Source organism: Bombina bombina, chromosome 3 (assembly GCF_027579735.1).
Source record: "Bombina bombina isolate aBomBom1 chromosome 3, aBomBom1.pri, whole genome shotgun sequence".
In the NCBI taxonomy this organism is placed as follows: Eukaryota; Metazoa; Chordata; class Amphibia; order Anura; family Bombinatoridae; genus Bombina; species Bombina bombina.
The window spans coordinates 43,673,118-43,696,507 of record NC_069501.1 but is presented as its reverse complement, the minus strand read 5'-3'; the positions used below and the strand labels follow the sequence as shown (position 1 = coordinate 43,696,507).

The 23,390-nt window shown below is 41.7% G+C and overlaps 1 protein-coding gene across 4 annotated transcripts in view; it reads right to left on the bottom strand.

Annotated features, from left to right (window-relative positions):
* Nucleotides 1–23,390, bottom strand: part of KPNA1 (karyopherin subunit alpha 1) — a 244,350-nt gene that overhangs the window by 16,071 nt on the left and 204,889 nt on the right. For 3 of the 4 annotated variants that reach the window (XM_053705809.1, XM_053705810.1, XM_053705808.1), the window contains 5 exons: nt 12,420–12,498; nt 6,927–7,052; nt 6,353–6,421; nt 6,149–6,276; nt 5,083–5,261 (listed from right to left, as the gene is read on the bottom strand). In XM_053705809.1, coding sequence (XP_053561784.1) covers nt 5,083–5,261; nt 6,149–6,276; nt 6,353–6,421; nt 6,927–7,052; nt 12,420–12,498 — 581 coding nt within the window. The remainder of the gene's footprint in view (nt 1–5,082; nt 5,262–6,148; nt 6,277–6,352; nt 6,422–6,926; nt 7,053–12,419; nt 12,499–23,390) is intronic. The other variant, XM_053705811.1, reaches the window with a different exon arrangement.

Below are 23,390 nucleotides of genomic sequence, written 5' to 3'. Positions count from 1 at the left end.
TAACCTGTAGGGAAGGGCATGTGGGAGTGTCTGAGGGGCACGTATACCCTGTAGGGAAGGGCATGTGGGAGTGTCTGAGGGGCATGTATACCCTGTAGGGAAGGGCATGTGGGAGAGTCTGAGGGGGCAAGTATACCCTGTATGGAAGGGCATGTGGGAGAGTCTGAGGGAGCAAGTATACCCTGTAGGGAAGGGCATGTGGGAGTGTCTGAGGGACACGTATACCCTGTAGGGAAGGGCATGTGGGAGAGTCTGAGGGGGCAAGTATACCCTGTATGGAAGGGCATGTGGGAGAGTCTGAGGGGGCAAGTATACCCTGTATGGAAGGGCATGTGGGAGAGTCTGAGGGGCAAGTATACCCTGTAGGGAAGGGCACGTGGGAGTGTCTGAGGGGCACGTATACCCTGTAGGGAAGGGCACGTGGGAGTGTCTGAGGGGCACGTATACCATGTAGGGAAGGGCATGTGGGAGAGTCTGAGGGGGCAAGTATACCCTGTATGGAAGGGCATGTGGGAGTGTCTGAGGGGCAAGTATACCCTGTAGGGAAGGGCATGTGGGAGAGTCTGAGGGGCAAGTATACCCTGTAGGGAAGGGCATTTGGGAGTGTCTGAGGGGCAAGTATACACTGTAGGGAAGGGAATGTGGGAGTGTCTGAGGGGCAAGTATACCCTGTAGGGAAGGGCATTTGGGAGTGTCTGAGGGGCAAGTATACCCTGTAGGGAAGGGCATGAGGGAGTGTCTGAGGGGCAAGTATACCCTGTAGGGAAGGGGGAGAGCTGATGGTGTAGAGTGTAAAAACAGAATTTATGTTTACCTGATAAATTACTTTCTCCAACGGTGTGTCCGGTCCACGGCGTCATCCTTACTTGTGGGATATTCTCTTCCCCAACAGGAAATGGCAAAGAGCCCAGCAAAGCTGGTCACATGATCCCTCCTAGGCTCCGCCTACCCCAGTCATTCGACCGACGTTAAGGAGGAATATTAGCATAGGAGAAACCATATGGTACCGTGGTGACTGTAGTTAAAGAAAATAAATTATCAGACCTGATTAAAAAACCAGGGCGGGCCGTGGACCGGACACACCGTTGGAGAAAGTAATTTATCAGGTAAACATAAATTCTGTTTTCTCCAACATAGGTGTGTCCGGTCCACGGCGTCATCCTTACTTGTGGGAACCAATACCAAAGCTTTAGGACACGGATGAAGGGAGGGAGCAAATCAGGTCACCTAAATGGAAGGCACCACGGCTTGCAAAACCTTTCTCCCAAAAATAGCCTCAGAAGAAGCAAAAGTATCAAACTTGTAAAATTTGGTAAAAGTGTGCAGTGAAGACCAAGTCGCTGCCCTACATATCTGATCAACAGAAGCCTCGTTCTTGAAGGCCCATGTGGAAGCCACAGCCCTAGTGGAATGAGCTGTGATTCTTTCGGGAGGCTGCCGTCCGGCAGTCTCGTAGGCCAATCTGATGATGCTTTTAATCCAAAAAGAGAGAGAGGTAGAAGTACAAAAAACGTTTTAAAATAAAACCGTTACTGTCACTTTAAATTTTAAACTGAACACACTTTATTACTGCAATTGCGAAAAAACATGAAGGAATTGTTCAAAATTCACCAAATTTTCACCACAGTGTCTTAAAGCCTTAAAAGTATTGCACACCAAATTTGGAAGCTTTAACCCTTAAAATAACGGAACCGGAGCCGTTTTTAAACTTTAACCCCTTTACAGTCCCTGGTATCTGCTTTGCTGAGACCCATCCAAGCCCAAAGGGGAATACGATACCAAATGACGCCTTCAGAAAGTCTTTTCTAAGTATCAGAGCTCCTCTCACATGCGACTGCATGCCATGCCTCTCAAAAACAAGTGCGCCACACCGGCGCGAAAATGAGGCTCTGCTTATGCTTTGGGAAAGCCCCTAAGAAATAAGGTGTCTAATACAGTGCCTGCCGATATTATTATATCAAAATACCCAGATAAAATGATTCCTCAAGGCTAAATATGTGTTAATAATGAATCGATTTAGCCCAGAAAAGTCTACAGTCTTAATAAGCCCTTGTGAAGCCCTTATTTACGATCGTAATAAACATGGCTTACCGGATCCCATAGGGAAAATGACAGCTTCCAGCATTACATCGTCTTGTTAGAATGTGTCATACCTCAAGCAGCAAGAGACTGCACACTGTTCCCCCAACTGAAGTTAATTGCTCTCAACAGTCCTGTGTGGAACAGCCATGGATTTTAGTTACGGTTGCTAAAATCATTTTCCTCATACAAACAGAAATCTTCATCTCTTTTCTGTTTCTGAGTAAATAGTACGTACCAGCACTATTTCAAAATAACAAACTCTTGATTGAATAATAAAAACTACAGTTAAACACTAAAAAAAACTCTAAGCCATCTCCGTGGAGATGTTGCCTGTACAACGGCAAAGAGAATGACTGGGGTAGGCGGAGCCTAGGAGGGATCATGTGACCAGCTTTGCTGGGCTCTTTGCCATTTCCTGTTGGGGAAGAGAATATCCCACAAGTAAGGATGACGCCGTGGACCGGACACACCTATGTTGGAGAAATATGTACATGGTCAGGTCCTGAGGCAGCAGGAGGGATTGCAGGACCCTTACAGCAAACATGGCTGGAACAGAAAGAGGTCAGAGAGATATAAGAGACATAACACAAACCCATCAAGTTAGAAGCTGAACACCAGACAGAGCAGCCTTTAAACATATATATATATTATCAACTTTACTTCTTTATCTTGGTATCCTTTGTTAAAAAGTAGCCGCCTCTTTCTATGCAAGCACAATGAGAAAGAGAATGTGCACGTGTCTACAGCACTGCATGGCAACAGTGTTTACAACAATAATAGTAAAAACATTATCGCTATAGAGCTATAATCCCTGATGCCTGTATGCTATGTCTCGCTGATTAGACCAAGTGTCCTGAACTGTGAGGGGTTAAACCACAAACACTTTGCTCGGATGGACCTACAGCTCAGCCAACCTTAGTCATAATAGCTAGAAACTTCACAACCTCAAGCAGGAATAAGGGGATTGTGTGTAGGGGGCCGAAATCAGAGTCTATATACCCAACATTACTGGTTCTAAACGAGTGTCCCAAGCTTCAATAAATTGTTCTTGTTGCACATTTAATAAGAACACAAAGCAATCTCTTCTGATAGCCACCGGTTTCAGAGGACACTACTGCTCTGAACATGCTATGACCTGGAGGACACTGCTGCTCTAGACATGCTATGACCCGGAGGACACTGCTGCTCTGGACATGCTATGACCTGGAGGACACTGCTGTTCTAGACATGCTATGACCCAGAGGACACTGCTGCTCTGGACATGCTATGACCCGGAGGACACTGCTGCTCTAGACATGCTATGACCCGGAGGACAATGCTGCTCTGGACATGCTATGACCCGGAGGACACTGCTGCTTTGGACATGCTATGACCCGGAGGACACTGCTGCTCTAGACATACTATGACCCGGATGACATTTCTGCTCTGAACATGCTATGACCCGGAGGACACTGCTGCTCTGGACATGCTATGACCCGGAGGACACTGCTGCTCTGGACATGCTACGACCTGGAGGACACTGCTGCTCTAGACATGCTATGACCTGGAGGACACTGCTGCTCTGGACAGGCTATGACCCGGAGGACACTTCTGCTCTGGACAGGCTATGACCTGGAGGACACTGCTGCTCTAGACATGCTATGACCCGGAGGACACTGCTGCTCTGGACATGCTATGACCCGGAGGACACTGCTGCTCTAGACATAATATGACCCGGAGGACACTGCTGCTCTAGACATAATATGACCCGGAGGACACTGCTGCTCTAGACATGCTATGACCCGGAGCACACTGCTGCTCTAGACATACTATGACCCGGAGGACACTGCTGCTCTAGACATGCTATGACCCGGAGCACACTGCTGCTCTAGACATACTATGACCCGGAGGACACTGCTGCTCTGGACATGCTATGACCCAAAGGACACTACTGCTCTGGACATACTATGACCCCAAGGACACTGCTGCTCTGGACATACTATGACCCGGAGGACACTGCTGCTCTGGACATACTATGACCCGGAGGACACTGCTGCTATGGACATGCTATGACCCGGAGGACACTGCTGCTCTGGACATACTATGACCCAGAGGACACTGCTGCTCTGGACATACTATGACCCGGAGGACACTGCTGCTCTGGACATACTATGACCCGGAGGACACTGCTGCTCTGGACATACTATGACCCGGAGGACACTGCTGCTCTGGACATACTATGACCCGGAGGACACTGCTGCTCTGGACATACTATGACCCGGAGGACACTGCTGCTCTGGATATGCTATGAACCGGAGGACACTTCTGCTCTGGACATGCTATGACCCGGAGGACACTGCTGCTCTGGACATGCTATGACCCGGAGGACACTGCTGCTCTGGACATGCTATGACCCGGAGGACACTGCTGCTCTGGACATGCTATGACCCGGAGGACACTGCTGCTCTGGACATGCTATGACCCGGAGGACACTGCTGCTATGGACATGCTATGACCCGGAGGACACTGCTGCTCTGGACATGCTATGACCCAGAGGACACTGCTGCTCTGGACATACTATGACCCGGAGGACACTGCTGCTCTGGACATACTATGACCCGGAGGACACTGCTGCTCTGGACATACTATGACCCGGAGGACACTGCTGCTCTGGACATACTATGACCCGGAGGACACTGCTGCTCTGGACATACTATGACCCGGAGGACACTGCTGCTCTGGATATGCTATGAACCGGAGGACACTTCTGCTCTGGACATGCTATGACCCGGAGGACACTGCTGCTCTGGACATGCTATGACCCGGAGGACACTGCTGCTCTGGACATGCTATGACCTGGAGGACACTGCTGCTCTAGACATACTATGACCCGGAGGACACGGCTGCTCTGGACATACTATGACCCGGAAATCACTGCTGCTCTGGACATGCTATGACCCGGAGGACACTGCTGCTCTGGACATACTATGACCCGGAGGACACACTCTGTATTAGGCTTACCATATGCTTCTTCAATGAGAGCACAGTAGGGGTTTATGCCAGATCCATTGCGTTTTGCTTCTTGCTCGCCTAACCTCAGAATATTTTCCAATCCATTTAATGCCACTTGCACTATCTTCGAGTCCATGACAGTCAAAAGGTCACACAGGGGTTTAATACAACCCAAATCAACCAGGTACCTGAAGTACAAGAGAAAAACGTCACTGGTCACACAGAGCTATGAAAAGTAATTACAGAAAAACAAAATTTGAAATGAAAGGGACATGAAACCCACATTTTTCCTTTCATGTTTTAGATAGAGCAGACCGTTTTAAATAACTTTCCAATGTATTTCTATTATCTAATTTGTTCCGTTCTCTGTTTCCCTTGTTGAAAAGTATACCTAGGTAGGCTCAGAAGCTGCTGATTGGTGGCTGAACATATATGACCCTTCTCATTGGCTTTTAGCTAGCTCACAGTAGTGCATTGCTGCTCCTTCAACAAAGAATACCAAGAGAATGAAGCAAATTAGATAATAGAAGTAAATTGGAAAGTTGTTCAAAATTGTATAATCTGTCTGAATCATGAAAGAAAAATGTGGGTTTCATGTCCCTTTAAACACCTTGCAATTAAATATTGTTTTGGCATTAAATGCACTTACACTTTATTTTATAGACAAACTCCCCCCACCACGTGACTTATTTAGATGAAGCAATACAGACTTCTACTAACTATCTGCAGCATTATTGTAGCAAACTCTCTTGCTTTGTAGTTCCCTATCTGAAGATAATTAGGGACATATATGTGGCAGGGTAAGTTTGCCATGTGCTATTTCCCTTGTGCGTTGGGGGTGGGAAGAAAAGAGATAATATTGATCTTTAATACCTATATAAATATTAACACGAGTGACTGTACAGCTGCAGCTCAGTGCTGTATATTGTACTGGGGTAATATGGGACATGAGAAGCTTCAGGCATGCGTATACACAGTGTAGTAAACATTCAGTTATATCAGTATGCTGCTTTACAAATCTCACATTTCAGTACCAATGAATGAATCATTATTGGGGTATAGATAATATACACACTTAATTTGTTCAGCAGAGCCTCCAGATGTTGCATTTGTGATAGCCCAAGCCGCCTCCTTCCTTGTTCTGAACTCCGCCGTCTGCAAAATATTTATAAGAGCTGGGAAGATGTCTGCGTCTATCACTGTCTGCAATAAAGAAGAAATAATAAATGTGATACATACTGTAAGCACTGAACTGCAGTTTAATGCATTACACCCTGACCTGCAGAGCCTTCTTGCGCTTCATTTTGTTTAACCGGGTTGATACAACCAATGAGACACCGCTGGTTGCCTAGGGAGACAGTGAAATGCTACTGCGCATGTGTCACAAGTAAGGTCTTGTGTGTCTGATGGCTGAAATCTACATAATGTAACCAAAAAATACTACAGGAACAGATCTGCAAAGACAGCTCAAGGGACATAAAAGAACAAAAACAAAATGTGTTTAATTATAGCACCACTGCTGCACAGCAGCTGATTTTATGCACTACTGGGAGCTAGCTGAACATATTTGGCAAGCCAATGACAAGAAGCATGTGTGTGGGTTCCCCAAACAGCAGCTAATTCCCAGTAGTTCATTGCTTAACTGAACCTTCCTAGGTATGCTTATCAACAATGGATAGCAAAAGAACAAAGTCAATTTGATATTAGAAGTCCCTTAAATAACAAGCTCTTTATGATCTATGAAAGTTTGACTTTTATGTCCCTTTAAGCTGTAATGTCTAAGCTATTTATAGGTCATCTGGTTAGGATATGAAACATCTGTATATGAGTCTTACTAGGCACACGAGAGTTACCTGTATCTGCACCCGATTTCCTGCTGTGATGTTTGATATCGTCCAACAAGCCTCCTTTTTGATGGATTCTTTAGGGCTGCTTAGTAAGTGCAATAAACTCTGAAGTGCAGAACAGTTCAGAATTACCTGGAAAATCACAGAGAAAAGCAAACAGAAATGAATCATAGACAATGATGTGTGGTACATTAGTCATTTTATAAGGACTATGTAAAAAAGGAAGATATTTTGGGGGGTAGTTATCAAGCCGTCTACTTTTCTGGCTTCGCCGGCCCAATACGCCCGCCTAAGCTCGCCTACCTTCGCCGCCGCGGACCTGAAAAAATACGCCTAAGTTATCAAATAAAGCTGTCAAAAAGCCGCGGGGCGATGAGCAGCGGACTGTGACAGTTATCACTCATCCGATCTCGCTGCCCTTCGGCTTTTTCCCACCTTTATTGCTAGCCTGTCACTAAGCACTCACACTAAACTACACTGTTCTATCCCTATACCGGCGCCCCCGGAGCCTCCCGCAACTCAATAAAGTTACTAACCCCTAAACCGCCGCTCCTAGACCCTGCCGTAACTCTTATAAATGTATTAACCCCTAAACCGCCGCTCCTAGACCCTGCCGCAACTCTTATAAATGTATTAACCCCTAAACCGCCGCTCCCGGACACCGCTGCCACCTACAGTATACCTAGTAACCCCTATCCTGCCCCCCCTATACCGTCGCCCTCTATAATAAAATTATTAACCCCTATCCTGCTGATCCCGCACCTCACCGCAACTAAATAGTTTAACCCCTAAACCGCCGCTCCATGAACCCGCCGCAACCTATATTAAACCTATTAACCCCTATCCTGCCCCCCCTACACCGTCGCCACCTATAATAAATGTATTAACCCCTATCCTGCCCCCCACTACGCCGCCGCCACTGTCATAAAATTATTAACCCCTAAACCTAAGTCTAACCCTAACGCCCCCCTAACTTAAATATTAATTAAATAAATCTAAATAAATTAACTCTTATTAAGTAAATGAATCCTATTTAAAACTAAATACTTACCTTTAAAATAAACCCTAATATAGCTACAATATAAATAATAATTATATTCTAGCTATCTTAGGATTTATTTTTATTTTACAGGTACCTTTCAATTTATTTTAACCATGTACAATAACTATTAAATAGTTATTAACTATTTAATAGCTTACCTAGCTAAAATAAAGAGAAATGTACCTGTGAAATAAATCCTAACCTAAGTTACAATTACACCTAACACTACACTTTAATAAATTATTCCTATTTAAAACTAAATACTTACCTGTAAAATAAACCCTAATATAGCTACAATATAATTATTAATTACATTGTAGCTATCTTAGGATTTATATTTATTTTACAGGTAACTTTGTATTTCTTTTAGCTAGTTAGAATAGTTATTAAATAGTTATTAACTATTTAATAACTACCTAGCTAAAAGAAATACAAAATTACCTGTAAAATAAATCCTAACTTAAGTTACAATTAAACCTAATACTACACTATCATTAAATTAATTAAATAAATTAACTACAAATAACTACAATTAAATACAATTACATAAACTAACTAAAGTACAAAAAATAAAAAAATAAGTTACAAACATGTTACAAATATTACAACAATTTTAAGCTACTTACACCTAATCTAAGCCCCCTAATAAAATAACAAACCCCCCCAAAATAAAAAAATGCCCTACCCTATTCTAAATTAAATAAATTTCAAAGCTCTTTTACCTACCAGCCCTTAAAAGGGCCATTTGTGGGGGCATGCCCTAAAGAAAACAGCTCTTTTGCCTGTAAAAGAAAAATACAACCCCCCCCCAACATTAAAACCCACCACCCACATACCCCTAATCTAACCCAAACCCCCCTTACAAAAACCTAACACTAATCCCCTGAAGATCATCCTACCTTGAGTCGTCTTCACTCAGCCGAGCCACCGATGGAACTGAAGAGGACATCCGGAGCGGAAGAAGTTAATCCTCCAAGCGGCGCTGAAGAAATCTTCCATCTGATGAAGTCATCATCCAGGCGGCGCTGAAGAAAAGTCTTCGATCCGGCCGATGTCATCTTCAAAGAGGCGCTGAAGAGGTCTTCTATCCGGGCGAAGTCATCTTCCAAGCCGGGTCTTCAATCTTCCTTCCGCCGACGCGGAACCACCTTCTTCACCGACGGACTACGACGAATGACGGCTCCTTTAAGGGACGTCATCCAAGATGGCGTCCCCTCAATTCCGATTGGCTGATAGGATTCTATCAGCCAATCGGAATTAAGGTAGGAAAATCTGATTGGCTGATGGAATCAGCCAATCAGATTCAAGTTCAATCCGATTGGCTGATCCAATCAGCCAATCAGATTGAGCTCGCATTCTATTGGCTGATCGGAACAGCCAATAGAATGCGAGCTCAATCTGATTGGCTGATTCCATCAGCCAATCAGATTTTTCCTACCTTAATTCCGATTGGCTGATAGAATCCTATCAGCCAATCGGAATTGAGGGGATACCATCTTGGATGACGTCCCTTAAAGGAGCCGTCATTCGTCGTAGTCCGTCGGTGAAGAAGGTGGTTCCGCGTCGGCAGAAGGAAGATTGAAGACCCGGCTTGGAAGATGACTTCGCCCGGATAGAAGACCTCTTCAGCGCCTCTTTGAAGATGACATCGGCCGGATCGAAGACTTTTCTTCAGCGCCGCCTGGATGATGACTTCATCGGATGGAAGATTTCTTCAGCGCCGCTTGGAGGATTAACTTCTTCCGCTCCGGATGTCCTCTTCAGTTCCATCGGTGGCTCGGCTGAGTGAAAACGACTCAAGGTAGGATGATCTTCAGGGGATTAGTGTTAGGTTTTTGTAAGGGGGGTTTGGGTTAGATTAGGGGTATGTGGGTGGTGGGTTTTAATGTTGGGGGGGGGGTTGTATTTTTCTTTTACAGGCAAAAGAGCTGTTTTCTTTGGGGCATGCCCCCACACATTGCCCTTTTAAGGGCTGGTAAGGTAAAAGAGCTTTGAAATTTATTTAATTTAGAATAGGGTAGGGCATTTTTTTTATTTTGGGGGGGTTTGTTATTTTATTAGGGGGCTTAGATTAGGTGTAAGTAGCTTAAAATTGTTGTAATATTTGTAACATGTTTGTAACTTATTTTTTTATTTTTTGTAACTTAGCTTTTTTTATTTTTTGTACTTTAGTTAGTTTATGTAATTGTATTTAATTGTAGTTATTTGTAGTTAATTTATTTAATTAATTTAATGATAGTGTAGTATTAGGTTTAATTGTAACTTAAGTTAGGATTTATTTTACAGGTAATTTTGTATTTCTTTTAGCTAGGTAGTTATTAAATAGTTAATAACTATTTAATAACTATTCTAACTAGCTAAAAGAAATACAAAGTTACCTGTAAAATAAATATAAATCCTAAGATAGCTACAATGTAATTAATAATTATATTGTAGCTATATTAGGGTTTATTTTACAGGTAAGTATTTAGTTTTAAATAGGAATAATTTATTAAAGTATAGTGTAGTGTTAGGTGTAATTGTAACTTAGGTTAGGCTTTATTTCACAGGTACATTTCTCTTTATTTTAGCTAGGTAAGCTATTAAATATTTAATAACTATTTAATAGTTATTGTACATGGTTAAAATAAATTGAAAGGTACCTGTAAAATAAAAATAAATCCTAAGATAGAATATAATTATTATTTATATTGTAGCTATATTAGGGTTTATTTTAAAGGTAAGTATTTAGTTTTAAATAGGATTCATTTACTTAATAAGAGTTAATTTATTTAGATTTATTTAATTAATATTTAAGTTAGGGGGGCGTTAGGGTTAGGGTTAGACTTAGGTTTAGGGGTTAATAATTTTATGACAGTGGCGGCGGCGTAGTGGGGGGCAGGATAGGGGTTAATAAATTTATTATAGGTGGCGACGGTGTAGGGGGGGCAGATTAGGGGTTAATAAATATATTATAGGTGGCGACGGTGTAGGGGGGGCAGGATAGTGGTTAATACATTTAATATAGGTTGCGGCGGGTTCAGGGAGCGGCGGTTTAGGGGTTAATACATTTATTATAGTTGCGGTGGGCTCCGGGAGCAGCGGTTTAGGGGTTAATATGTATAGAGTAGCTTGCGGTGGGCTCCGGGAGCGGCGGTTTAGGAGGTAATAACTTTATTTAGTTGCGGCGGTGTAGGGGGGGTCAGATTAGCGGTGTTTAGACTCGGGGTACATGTTAGGGTGTTAGGTGTAGACAGCTCCCATAGGAATCAATGGGATGTCTGTCAGCAGCGAACTTGTACTTTCGCTATGGTCAGACTCCCATTGATTCCTATGGGATCCGCCGCCTCCAGGGGTGGCGGATTGAAAACCAGGTACGCTGGGCCGTAAAAGTGCCGAGCGTACCTGCTAGTTTTTTGATAGCTAGCAAAAGTAGTGAGAATGTGCCGCACTTGTGTGCGGAACATCTGGAGTGACGTAAGAATCGATCTGTGTCGGACTGAGTCCGGCGGATCGATGCTTACGTCACAAAATTCTACTTTTGCCGGTCTCGAGCCTTTGATAACTAAGGCGAATCAGCCTCGCCACAAATACGCTGCGGAATTCCAGCGTATTTGAGGTTGACGGCTTGATAACTAGGCCCCTTTACCTCAAAATGTCCTAAGTATTTACACCCCATTGTAAAGGACTTTAAGCAGCAAAACAGTATGTCTGTCCCGGGAGAGGCAAGGGAGCGAGCCTCATGCACATTCATGTTATTTCACTATTCAGTTTAAGGAAGTTTACTATGAAATCTCATGAGATCACAGTAAAATAGTTCATGACCTCAGCACTGCTGATGCTGATTGGCTGCTGTTCATTTCTTCCTTTTTTTTGCCTGCAGTTGGGCAGTAACTGAAAAATAACTTTTTACTCTGCTGAGCTGAGGAAATTGCGAGGTAAAATATCTTCCTTTTTTACATAGAGATGCTCAGGTGATATTTTCCTGTCAGCTTTTTACAGTTATACTGCATCAGTTTCAAGTTATTTAGCATATGAGTATTATGTCCCTTTAAAAGAACAGTAAAGAGTAAATGCTTTAATTTGTTAGAGTATTTAACTATTGCACCAGTGCAATAATAACCAGAGCTGAGCACATAAGGTGAGCCAACGACAAGAGGCAAGTGTGTGTAGCCGCCAATCACTAGCTCCTGAGCCTACCTAAGTATGCGTTTCAAGAGAAGATACTAAGAGAACAAAGTACATCTGATAACAAAAGCATGAACCATGGAAATAATTTTGACATTTGTGACCATATAAAGGGTATAAAAATATCTATTTATTCAGCAGATATTGGTCAAATCAGAGGCCCTTTAGCTGACCACGTTGAGTTCCCTTACTGTATAAATAAAACAAATATAACTATTGCAAAAATAACCTTGTAAAATCACTACAAATATTTAAGGTTTATAGAGCTACTTTACACTGTTGTTTATTACCTGTGTCTGAATGTCATCTCCTGTGACAATGTTTCCCACAGCTCGTAGGGCAGGTGACACCACTTTGTAATCGCTGTGCCTGATGACAGATAAAAATAAACATTCATTACATTGTGAGTTACTAATCCAAGTCTGTAAATTCAGTTCATTTACAAATAGTTGATAATTTACTAAAACCTTTTTCTTAACTTACACATTCTGTGCTAATGAATGCCAAGAAGAACAGGTAAAGCACTACACAAATGCTTCTGTTACATGAAGCAAAAGGGACCTGTGCCACCCATAAAACACTAGCCTAGACCCAATAAACCCATGCAGAATATCTTGCAGAACTCGGCACAAGTCCCTAGGAGCAGCATCTATATTGTGTTTGCGTTTCACGTACAAGATATCACGTATTGGGCACCTCACACAAGTGTAAATGTTAATGTCGGATCTCGTCCCTTGGCACAAGTCGCTAGGAGCAGCATCTATATTGTGTTTGCGTTTCACGTACAAGATATCACGTATTGGGCACCTCACACAAGTGTAAATGTTAATGGCGGAACTCGTCCCTCGGCACAAGTCGCTAGGAGCAGCATCTATATTGTGTTTCACGTACAAGATATCACGTATTGGGCACCTCACACAAGTGTAAATGCTAATGGCGGAACTCGTCCCTCGGCACAAGTCACTAGGAGCAGCATCTATATTGTGTTTGCGTTTCACGTACAAGATATCACGTATTGGGCACCTCACACAAGTGTAAATGTTAATGGCGGAACTCGTCCCAAGTCCCTAGGAGCAGCATCTATATTGTGTTTGCGTTTCACGTACAAGATATCACGTATTGGGCACCTCACACCAGTGTAAATGTTAATGGCGGAACTCGTCCCAAGTCCCTAGGAGCAGCATCTATATTGTGTTTGCGTTTCATGTACAAGATATCACGTATTGGGCACCTCACACAATTGTAAATGTTAATGGCGGAACTCGCCCCTTGGCACAAGTCGCTAGGAGCAGATCTATATTGTGTTTGCGTTTCACGTACAAGATATCACGTATTGGGCACCTCACACAAGTGTAAATGTTAATGGCGGAACTTGTCCCTCGTCACAAGTCCCTAGGAGCAGCATCTATAGTGTGTTTGCGTTTCACGTACAAGATATCACGTATTGGGCACCTCACACAAGTGTAAATGTTAATAGCGGAACTCGTCCCTTGGCACAAGTCGCTAGGAGCAGCATCTATATTGTGTTTGCGTTTCACGTACAAGATATCACATATTGGGCACCTCACACAAGTGTAAATGTTAATGGCGGAACTCCTTGGCACAAGTCCCTAGGAGCAGCATCTATATTGTGTTTGCGTTTCACGTACAAGATATCACGTATTGCGCACCTCACACAAGTGTAAATGTTAATGGCGGAACTCGTCCCTTGGCACAAGTCGCTAGGAGCAGCATCTATATTGTGTTTGCGTTTCACGTACAAGATATCACGTATTGGGCACCTCACACAAGTGTAAATGTTAATGGCGGAACTCGTCTCAAGTCCCTAGGAGCAGCATCTATATTGTGTTTGCGTTTCACGTACAAGATATCACGTATTGGGCACCTCACACAAGTGTAAATGTTAATGGCGGAACTCGTCCCTTGGCACAAGTCGCTAGGAGCAGCATCTATATTGTGTTTGCGTTTCACGTACAAGATATCACGTATTGGGCACCTCACACAAGTGTAAATGTTAATGGCAGGAACTCGTCCCTCGGCACAAGTCGCTAGGAGCAGCATCTATATTGCGTTTCACGTACAAGATATCACGTATTGGGCACCTCACACAAGTGTAAATGTTAATGGCGGAACTCGTCCCTTGGCACAAGTCGCTAGGAGCAGCATCTATATTGTGTTTCACGTACAAGATATCACGTATTGGGCACCTCACACAAGTGTAAATGTTAATGGCGGAACTCGTCCCTCGGCACAAGTCCCTAGGAGCAGCATCTATATTGTGTTTGCGTTTCACGTACAAGATATCACGTATTGGGCACCTCACACCAGTGTAAACGTTAATGGCGGAACTCGTCCCTTGGCACAAGTCGCTAGGAGCAGCATCTATATTGTGTTTGCGTTTCACGTACAAGATATCACGTATTGGGCACCTCACACAAGTGTAAATGTTAATGGCGGAACTCGTCCCAAGTCCCTAGGAGCAGCATCTATATTGTGTTTGCGTTTCACGTACAAGATATCACGTATTGGGCACCTCACACAAGTGTAAACGTTAATGGCAGAACTCGTCCCTTGGCACAAGTCGCTAGGAGCAGCATCTATATTGTGTTTCACGTACAAGATATCACGTATTGGGCACCTCACACAAGTGTAAATGTTAATGGCGGAACTCGTCCCTCGGCACAAGTCCCTAGGAGCAGCATCTATATTGTGTTTGCGTTTCACGTACAAGATATCACGTATTGGGCACCTCACACCAGTGTAAACGTTAATGGCGGAACTCGTCCCTTGGCACAAGTCGCTAGGAGCAGCATCTATATTGTGTTTGCGTTTCACGTACAAGATATCACGTATTGGGCACCTCACACAAGTGTAAATGTTAATGGCGGAACTCGTCCCAAGTCCCTAGGAGCAGCATCTATATTGTGTTTGCGTTTCACGTACAAGATATCACGTATTGGGCACCTCACACAAGTGTAAACGTTAATGGCAGAACTCGTCCCTTGGCACAAGTCGCTAGGAGCAGCATCTATATTGTGTTTGCGTTTCACGTACAAGATATCACGTATTGGGCACCTCACACAAGTGTAAATGTTAATGGCAGGAACTCGAGCTAAGTGAACAATATGCGTGAAGTGACAAACCCCAGAGCATCTACAGAGTTAGGCCACCGACTACAACAGGAAATATAACAGGAATTTGTTTTTTGTATTTCATTACCCACCCTACCCTTGGTGTCTCTTTAGATGAAATAGGAAATTCTAGAACGACAGCCTTGGATTATTACACATAATGGGCTCCACTTATCAAGCTGCGTATGCAGGTTTGGACAGCCTTCGGTGCACAAGCACGAGACTGCTAGCTTCCTAACCTGTGTGAGCTGGCAGATTAAATCACCCTGGACAAGTCCGACCAGGGTGATTGACAGCCCCTGCTCGTGTACAGCTGCTTGTGCAATATTAGATGCAGACAGTGTACTGCTGCCCGCGATGCCGGGTGGACAGGTTTGCGTAAACTAACCTTGTCTGCCCAGACATTGTTAAATGGGGCCCAATATTTTCTTTCTTTGATATTTATTTTTCACACATAGGAATGTCAGACAATGGTGCCAAAGAGGCAATGTAGTAAGCCCTTGGCTGTCGGAACAGATTGTAATACATTCAACAGTATTGTGCTGTATCCGCAGGCAGCAGAGTTAGAAAATCACTGTTATAAATTAGGTTTAAAGGAGACAAGTAAAGCTTGTGTGAGAAGATGTTTGTGTTACAAACACAGCAGGACAAACCAATGTTGAAAACTTTTTACAATTCTTTAGTTTTTTTAGATTGCAGAACTAGAATTCAGTGGTGAATACAAAAGTTTATATTAAAAGGTGCAGAAAAGTGTGAAATATGTTAGAGAATGTTATTATTGCACCACTGCTTGCATATACCTATGTGTTTAACTCCTGCAAAGAGGTTAAAGACATAGTTAAACGTAGAAAAAAGGAAATTATAGGCGCTAAAGGACAGTACCCAGCTTAACTAGTGAATTCCCCTCCAAGAATACAAAGTGGCAAAAGCAATGTGAAAAAGTGAAGTTAAGCGCTCAAAGCACGGGTATATCTAAGAGATGTGTATTTAAATAAAGGGACCAGTGTCCAGTATGTTATCAGCGAAAAAATATATTCATCAAAGTATTTATATGTAATAATATATAGGAAGGAGTATATATATATATGTACCAGAACAGAGACAGAGGCGTAAATATAGTTCAAATGGAAAATTTCCAAGGCAATTTATTATACTAATAAAACAGAGGTGTCAAGATGTCTAAAATGATACAAAATGATACAATGTAAAACAAAGGGACGTCTCCCTTAATAAATGTATAGATACATAAAATAAGCATAAAAGAACAATAAGAAAAAGTACTTGCGCTTTAGCGAAAAATGTACTGATGTCCCAAGATATTGACTTGCCAAGTGACAAGAAAGTAACTGTCCAGTTGTAGGCTTAAATTGCCTGTATATGGTGGTTGGCGTTACTGGATGAGAGAAAAGGGCGCCTTTTTGTGTAGAGGTGACGTGACGTCACGTTGTAAAATGGTAGGTGATGTTGCCGTGGCAACCCCTATTCCTAAATCTGTAAGGAAATCCTGGGGGATCTAAAGATAATCTTTGCGCTCACGAAAGATGATAGCTTTGTTGTCGTGAGGAAAGACTAGCAGGATCTTGAAATTTAGAAATGGGTCTTTGGGGTCGCTAGTAGCGACTAGTTTATCCTTTGTTGAAGGACTTGGCGGTCGCAAACAGCGACTAGGAGAAATATACAGATCCTTCCAGTTGAAGATAAGGTGGTTGTTAGTAACGACTTGAGGATCTTTTAAGAAGTGTAGGTTGGTCTTTGCGGTCGCCGGTAGCGACTGGTGTATCCTTTGTTGAAGAACTTGGCGGTCGCAAGTAGCGACTAAGGAATTCTTTGGTTTAGGATGAGGTGGTCGTTAGTAACGACTCGCGGATCTTTTAGGATAAGTAAGATGGTCTTTGCGGTCGCTGGTAGCGACTGGGTTATCCTTTGTTGAGGAACTTGGCGGTCGCAGGGAGCGACTAGGAAATTCTTAGGAGACAGTCGGTTTTGTGGTCGCTAGTAGCGACTAGGAGTTTCTTTGTAGCAAGGTTGGTGCCAAACGGCATAGCAGTTGGTGGAGTTAGTTGTCAGTTGGTGCCAGCATGCACATAGAAATTCAAATGGAAAGTCCTTTGAAGCATAAAATTGTTAACAGATAACAATAATGATGGATAAAATCAATAGCATAAAACACAGTGTCAGGTCAACGCGTTTCGCCCACAGGCTTTATCAAGACATGTTAGTCTGTGCTGCTATGAGAATATTTAAATGCCTTCAGATAATCTGATTGGCTATCTCAGACAATTAATTAAAGGTGGAACGTGTGAATAGGGTGTTTGGATATTTAAGGTGGAATTCTTTATCCAGTCAGTGATAAACTACTTCTTATTTATGGTGTTGTAATATAACAGGAGTAATCCTATAGCAGGGATAAAGGGAATATATACGAAGTTGTTATATGATGCTAGGGTGTTATCTATAGACATATATCATAGATGTTACATAAAGACCCATATATGTGGATAGGGAAGAGTAAATCCTTTGAACGAATTATGCTAAATCAATGTAGGGTAGAGAAGAAGTAATAGACTATAGGAACGGGGAGATATCTAACTCTGAGTTAAGTCCTTTTGGATGAAGGGTGTCCATATCATAGATCAATTTTGCTTCTAGTTTTAGGAGTTGTTTTTCCAGATTACCCCCCCTCCAATTAAGTTTAGCTTTGGCTAGGCCCCAGAATCTGAAATGCTTCAGATTATTCTGATGGCTTTCTCTGAAGTGTGAGTATAAATGTGTGTCGAGATTCCCTCTGTCTATGCATGAAAGGTGTTCTCTGATCCTCTCACGGAGGGTCCTAGTGGTTTCTCCTATGTAATATTTTTTACAAGAACACTCAATGATGTAGATGACCCCTTTGTCTTGGCATCTTATTGTTTCTCCAATTTTAAACTTAAAATTATTTACTTCTATTTCTTTTAATTTAGAGCTATATTTACAAGAGCGACATCCGAAGCATGGGAAGAAACCAGAAAGTTTAGTTCCTTCTAGGCTTACCTCATAGCTGTTTCTTTTTATGGATTTTAGTTCGCTCTGTGCTAGGGTACTTCTGAGGTTTTTTGCTCTTCTGTAGATTATTTTAGGGTATACAGATACTTTGTCTCCAATTATTGGGTCCGACTGCACTAAGTGCCAATGTTTTGTTAGAATTTTTTTGATTAGACTATTATTGCAATTATAGTCTGTAATGAATGATACTTCAATGGTATCTTTTTTATCATCATAATTTGTTACATGTTTGTCAGTCTTATATTTTAGGAGGTTTTTTCGATCTATTTTATCTACATCTTCCTTAGCTGAATTCATAATTCTTTCATCGTAGCCTCTTTCCCTGAATTTATTCTCTAGAATTAATATTTGTTTTTCATAATCTGTGTGTCTGGAGCAGTTTCTTTTGATTCTTAGATATTGCCCTTTAGGTATATTATTTTTCCACCTTTCCAGGTGGCAGCTTTTATAATGTACGAAATTGTTAGCGTCTACCTTTTTAAAGTGTGTCGACGTAATAATTTGATCGTTTATTACTTCAATTTCTAAATCAAGGAAGATTGCTTTGTTTTTACTGTATGTATATGTGAAATGGATGTTCCTGTCATTCTTATTCATGTCATCACACATTTCTTTTAACTCAGATTCTTCACCCTTCCATACAAATATAATATCGTCTATGTATCTTTTATATAGTACAAGATTTGCACCCAGCTTATGCTGAGGGAAGAAAGTTTCCTCCCAATATCCCATAAAGAGATTCGCATAGCTGGGTGCAAATCTTGTACCCATAGCCGTCCCAGTCTTTTGTAGAAAAAACTTACCATTAAATGAAAAATAATTTTGATTTAGAATAAATTCAATACCTTCTAACAGAAAGTCTTTTTGTTCTTTCAGCAAGGTAGCATCCTTTTCTAAATAACTACTAACTGATTGGATGCCAAGTTCGTGGTTTATGATTGTGTATAATGAAGTGACGTCACAAGTTACTATAGTGTAGTTCTCTTCCCATTTCATGTCATTGAGGATTTGTAAAATCTCTGTTGTATCTCTAAGATAGGAGGGTAATTTTTTCACATAAGCTTGAAGGAATTCATCAAGATACTGGGATAGATTCGAAGTTAATGAATCTATCCCCGAAATAATGGGTCTTCCGGGGGGGTTCGTTAGACTTTTGTGTACCTTCGGTAGGTAATAAAATATGGGTATTTTGGCTTGCTTAGGAGTTAAAAATTTGTATTCTTTGTTATTCAGAATACCTTTAATTTTTGCCATATCAAGTATTTTAGTTAGTTTGGAGGAAATTTTTTTTGTTGGATCTAAACTGAGTGTTTCATAGGTATTAGTGTCTCCCAGTAGTCTCTGTGCTTCCCCAATGTATTGTGCCCTGTTCATAACCACCACTCTTCCCCCTTTATCGGCGGGTTTGATGACTAGGTTCTCGTCAGATTGGAGGTTTTTTAGAACTCTTTTTTCTTTTATTGTTAAATTATTATTATATTTTATTTTGGTATTAGCCTTTTTGATATCTCTTTGAACCAATTTTTCGAACATTTCAAGATTTTTTCCTTTCTCACTTGTTGGGTAGAAGGTTGATTTTGGTTTAAGTTTAGAGTGTTTAAAAGAAGTGTTATCATTAGGGGTGGGGTCAGTGTGTATGGATCCTTGCCAATTCCTCTCGATGGGATTTTTTAAGAAGTACCTTTTGAGAGTAAGCTTTCGGACATATTGGCTTATATTAATATGTGTATTGAATTTATTGAGTGTTGTAGTTGGTGCAAAGTTTAAACCAAGATTGAGTACTTTCTTTTCTTCTTCAGTAAGTATTTTGTCACTAATATTAAAAATCCCAGATTCTGATGTTATTTCAGTCTTTTTGTGTCCCTTTCCCTTTCTACCTCCTCTGGTGCCTCTCTTGTTCTTTTTCTTAAGGGTGGGTCTGTGTTGTGTTCTGTGTTTTTGGAGGTTCCTGGTGTTGGATGGGAAATCTCTAAAAAATGATTCTCATTGTTTTCTTGATTGTCATCATTTAATGGTTCATAGCGATTAGATGTTTTTACCCTCCAATCATTGTTATATCTATCTTTATCATAATTATGATGAGTATATTGTTGTCTATGGTATTTGGGTCTCTCCCAATAATCGTTTGTGTGTTCATAGTATGACCTATGATTGTCATGGTAGTTAGTGTCCCTATAGTTTCTATTAGATTGTATATGGTTTCTTTGCCCATTATGTCTTCTTTGTTCATAGTTATCTCTGTTAAAATGATAATAGTCATGAATGGTATAGGTCTATTGAATTCCCTCCATCTCTCTCTATTGTAGTTATGTGGCGTTCTGTTATAATTGGGTCTATTGTTTGTGCCATAATCAGAATTGTTATGTGATAGTGGTCTAGTGTAATTTCCATTGTTTGATCTTGATCTAGGTTTATAATTAGATTTTTCTCTTTGTTGTGGAGTATGTGGTTTATTTGTGTCAAACTTTATGTGATTTTTTTCCTTATTTGTAGTGTCATTATCTTTAGTATTTTCTAGGTTTTGATAATCGTCTTTATCTCTATTCAGTTTTCTCCATTTTACCTCTTGGAGATCTTTATTAAGTGTATTCAAATTTGACATGATTTCTCTTTGTTTACTTTTATATTCTTGGTGCTCTTTTTTGTCTGATAATTTTGTTCTTAGTGTGGTGATATTTTTCTCAATAGTGTCAAGTGATATTTCTCTTGATTTTTTTAAAATATTTAAAAGTGTTAGTGATGCGTTTTCTAGCGCTCTAGTTTAGATCCAACAAAAAAATTTTCCTCCAAACTAACTAAAATACTTGATATGGCAAAAATTAAAGGTATTCTGAATAACAAAGAATACAAATTTTTAACTCCTAAGCAAGCCAAAATACCCATATTTTATTACCTACCGAAGGTACACAAAAGTCTAACGAACCCCCCCGGAAGACCCATTATTTCGGGGATAGATTCATTAACTTCGAATCTATCCCAGTATCTTGATGAATTCCTTCAAGCTTATGTGAAAAAAACATAATTTATGCTTACCTGATAAATTCCTTTCTTCTGTTGTGTGATCAGTCCACGGGTCATCATTACTTCTGGGATATAACTCCTCCCCAACAGGAAATGCAAGAGGATTCACCCAGCAGAGCTGCATATAGCTCCTCCCCTCTACGTCAGTCCCAGTCATTCGACCAAGAAACAACGAGAAAGGAGTAACCAAGGGTGAAGTGGTGACTGGAGTATAATTTAAAAAATATTTACCTGCCTTAAAAACAGGGCGGGGCCGTGGACTGATCACACAACAGAAGAAAGGAATTTATAAGGTAAGCATAAATTATGTTTTCTTCTGTTATGTGTGATCAGTCCACGGGTCATCATTACTTCTGGGATACCAATACCAAAGCAAAAGTACACGGATGACGGGAGGGGATAGGCAGGCTCATTATACAGAAGGAACCACTGCCTGAAGAACCTTTCTCCCCAAAAATAGCCTCCGAAGAAGCAAAAGTGTCAAATTTGTAAAATTTGGAAAAAGTATGAAGCGAAGACCAAGTTGCAGCCTTGCAAATCTGTTCAACAGAGGCCTCATTCTTAAAGGCCCAAGTGGAAGCCACAGCTCTAGTGGAGTGAGCTGTAATTCTTTCAGGAGGCTGCTGTCCAGCAGTCTCATAGGCTAAACGTATTATGCTACGAAGCCAAAAAGAGAGAGAGGTAGCAGAAGCTTTTGACCTCTCCTCTGTCCAGAATAAACGACAAACAGGGAAGAAGTTTGGCGAAAATCTTTAGTTGCCTGCAAGTAGAACTTGGAGGGCAACGAACTACATCCAGATTGTGTAGAAGACGTTCCTTCTTGAAGAAGGATTTGGGACACAGGGATGGAACAACAATCTCTTGATTGATGTTCCTGTTAGTGACTACCTTAGGTAAGAACCCAGGTTTAGTACGCAGAACTACCTTGTCTGAGTGAAAAATACAGATAAGGGGAATCACAATGTAAGGCTGATAACTCAGAGACTCTTCTAGCCGAGGAAATAGCCATTAAAAACAGAACTTTCCAAGATAACAATTTTATATCAATGGAATGAAGGGGGTTCAAACGGAACACCCTGTAAAAACGTTAAGAACTAAGTTTAAACTCCATGGCGGAGCAACAGCCTTAAACACAGGCTTGATCCTAGCTAAAGCCTGACAAAAAGCCTGGACGTCTGGATTTTCTGACAGACGCCTGTGTAACAAGATGGACAGAGCTGAAATCTGTCCCTTTAATGAGCTAGCTGATAAACCCTTTTCTAACCTTCTTGTAGAAAAGACAAAATCCTAGCGATCCTAACCTTACTCCAGGAGTAACCTTTGGATTCGCACCAGTATAGGTATTTCCGCCATATTTTATGGTAATCCTTCTGGTAACTAGCTTCCTAGCCTGAATCAGGGTATCAATAACCGACTCAGAAAAACCACGTTTTGATAAAATCAAGCGTTCAATTTCCAAGCAGTCAGCTTCAGAGAAGTTAGATTTTGATGCTTGAATGGACCCTGTATCAGAAGGTCCTGTCTTAGAGGTAGAGACCAAGGCGGACAGGATGACATGTCCACTAGATCTGCATACCAAGTCCTGCGTGGCCATGCAGGTGCTATTAGAATTACTGATGCTCTCTCCTGTTTGATTTTGGCAATCAATCGAGGAAGCAGCGGGAAGGGTGGGAAACACATAAGCCATCCCGAAGTTCCAAGGTGCTGTCAAAGCATCTATCAGAACTGCTTCCGGATCCCTGGATCTGGACCCGTAGCGAGGAAGTTTGGCGTTCTGGCGAGACGCCATGAGATCTATCTCTGGTTTGCCCCAACGTCGAAGTATTTGGGCAAAGACCTCCGGATGAAGTTCCCACTCCCCCGGATGAAAAGTCTGGCGACTCAAGAAATCGCCTCCCAGTTCTCCACTCCCGGGATGTGGATTGCTGACAGGTGGCAAGAGTGAGACTCTGCCCAGCGAATTATCTTTGATACTTCCATCATTGCTAGGGAGCTTCTTGTCCTCCCTGATGGTTGATGTAAGCTACAGTCGTGATGTTGTCCGACTGAAACCTGATGAACCCCCGA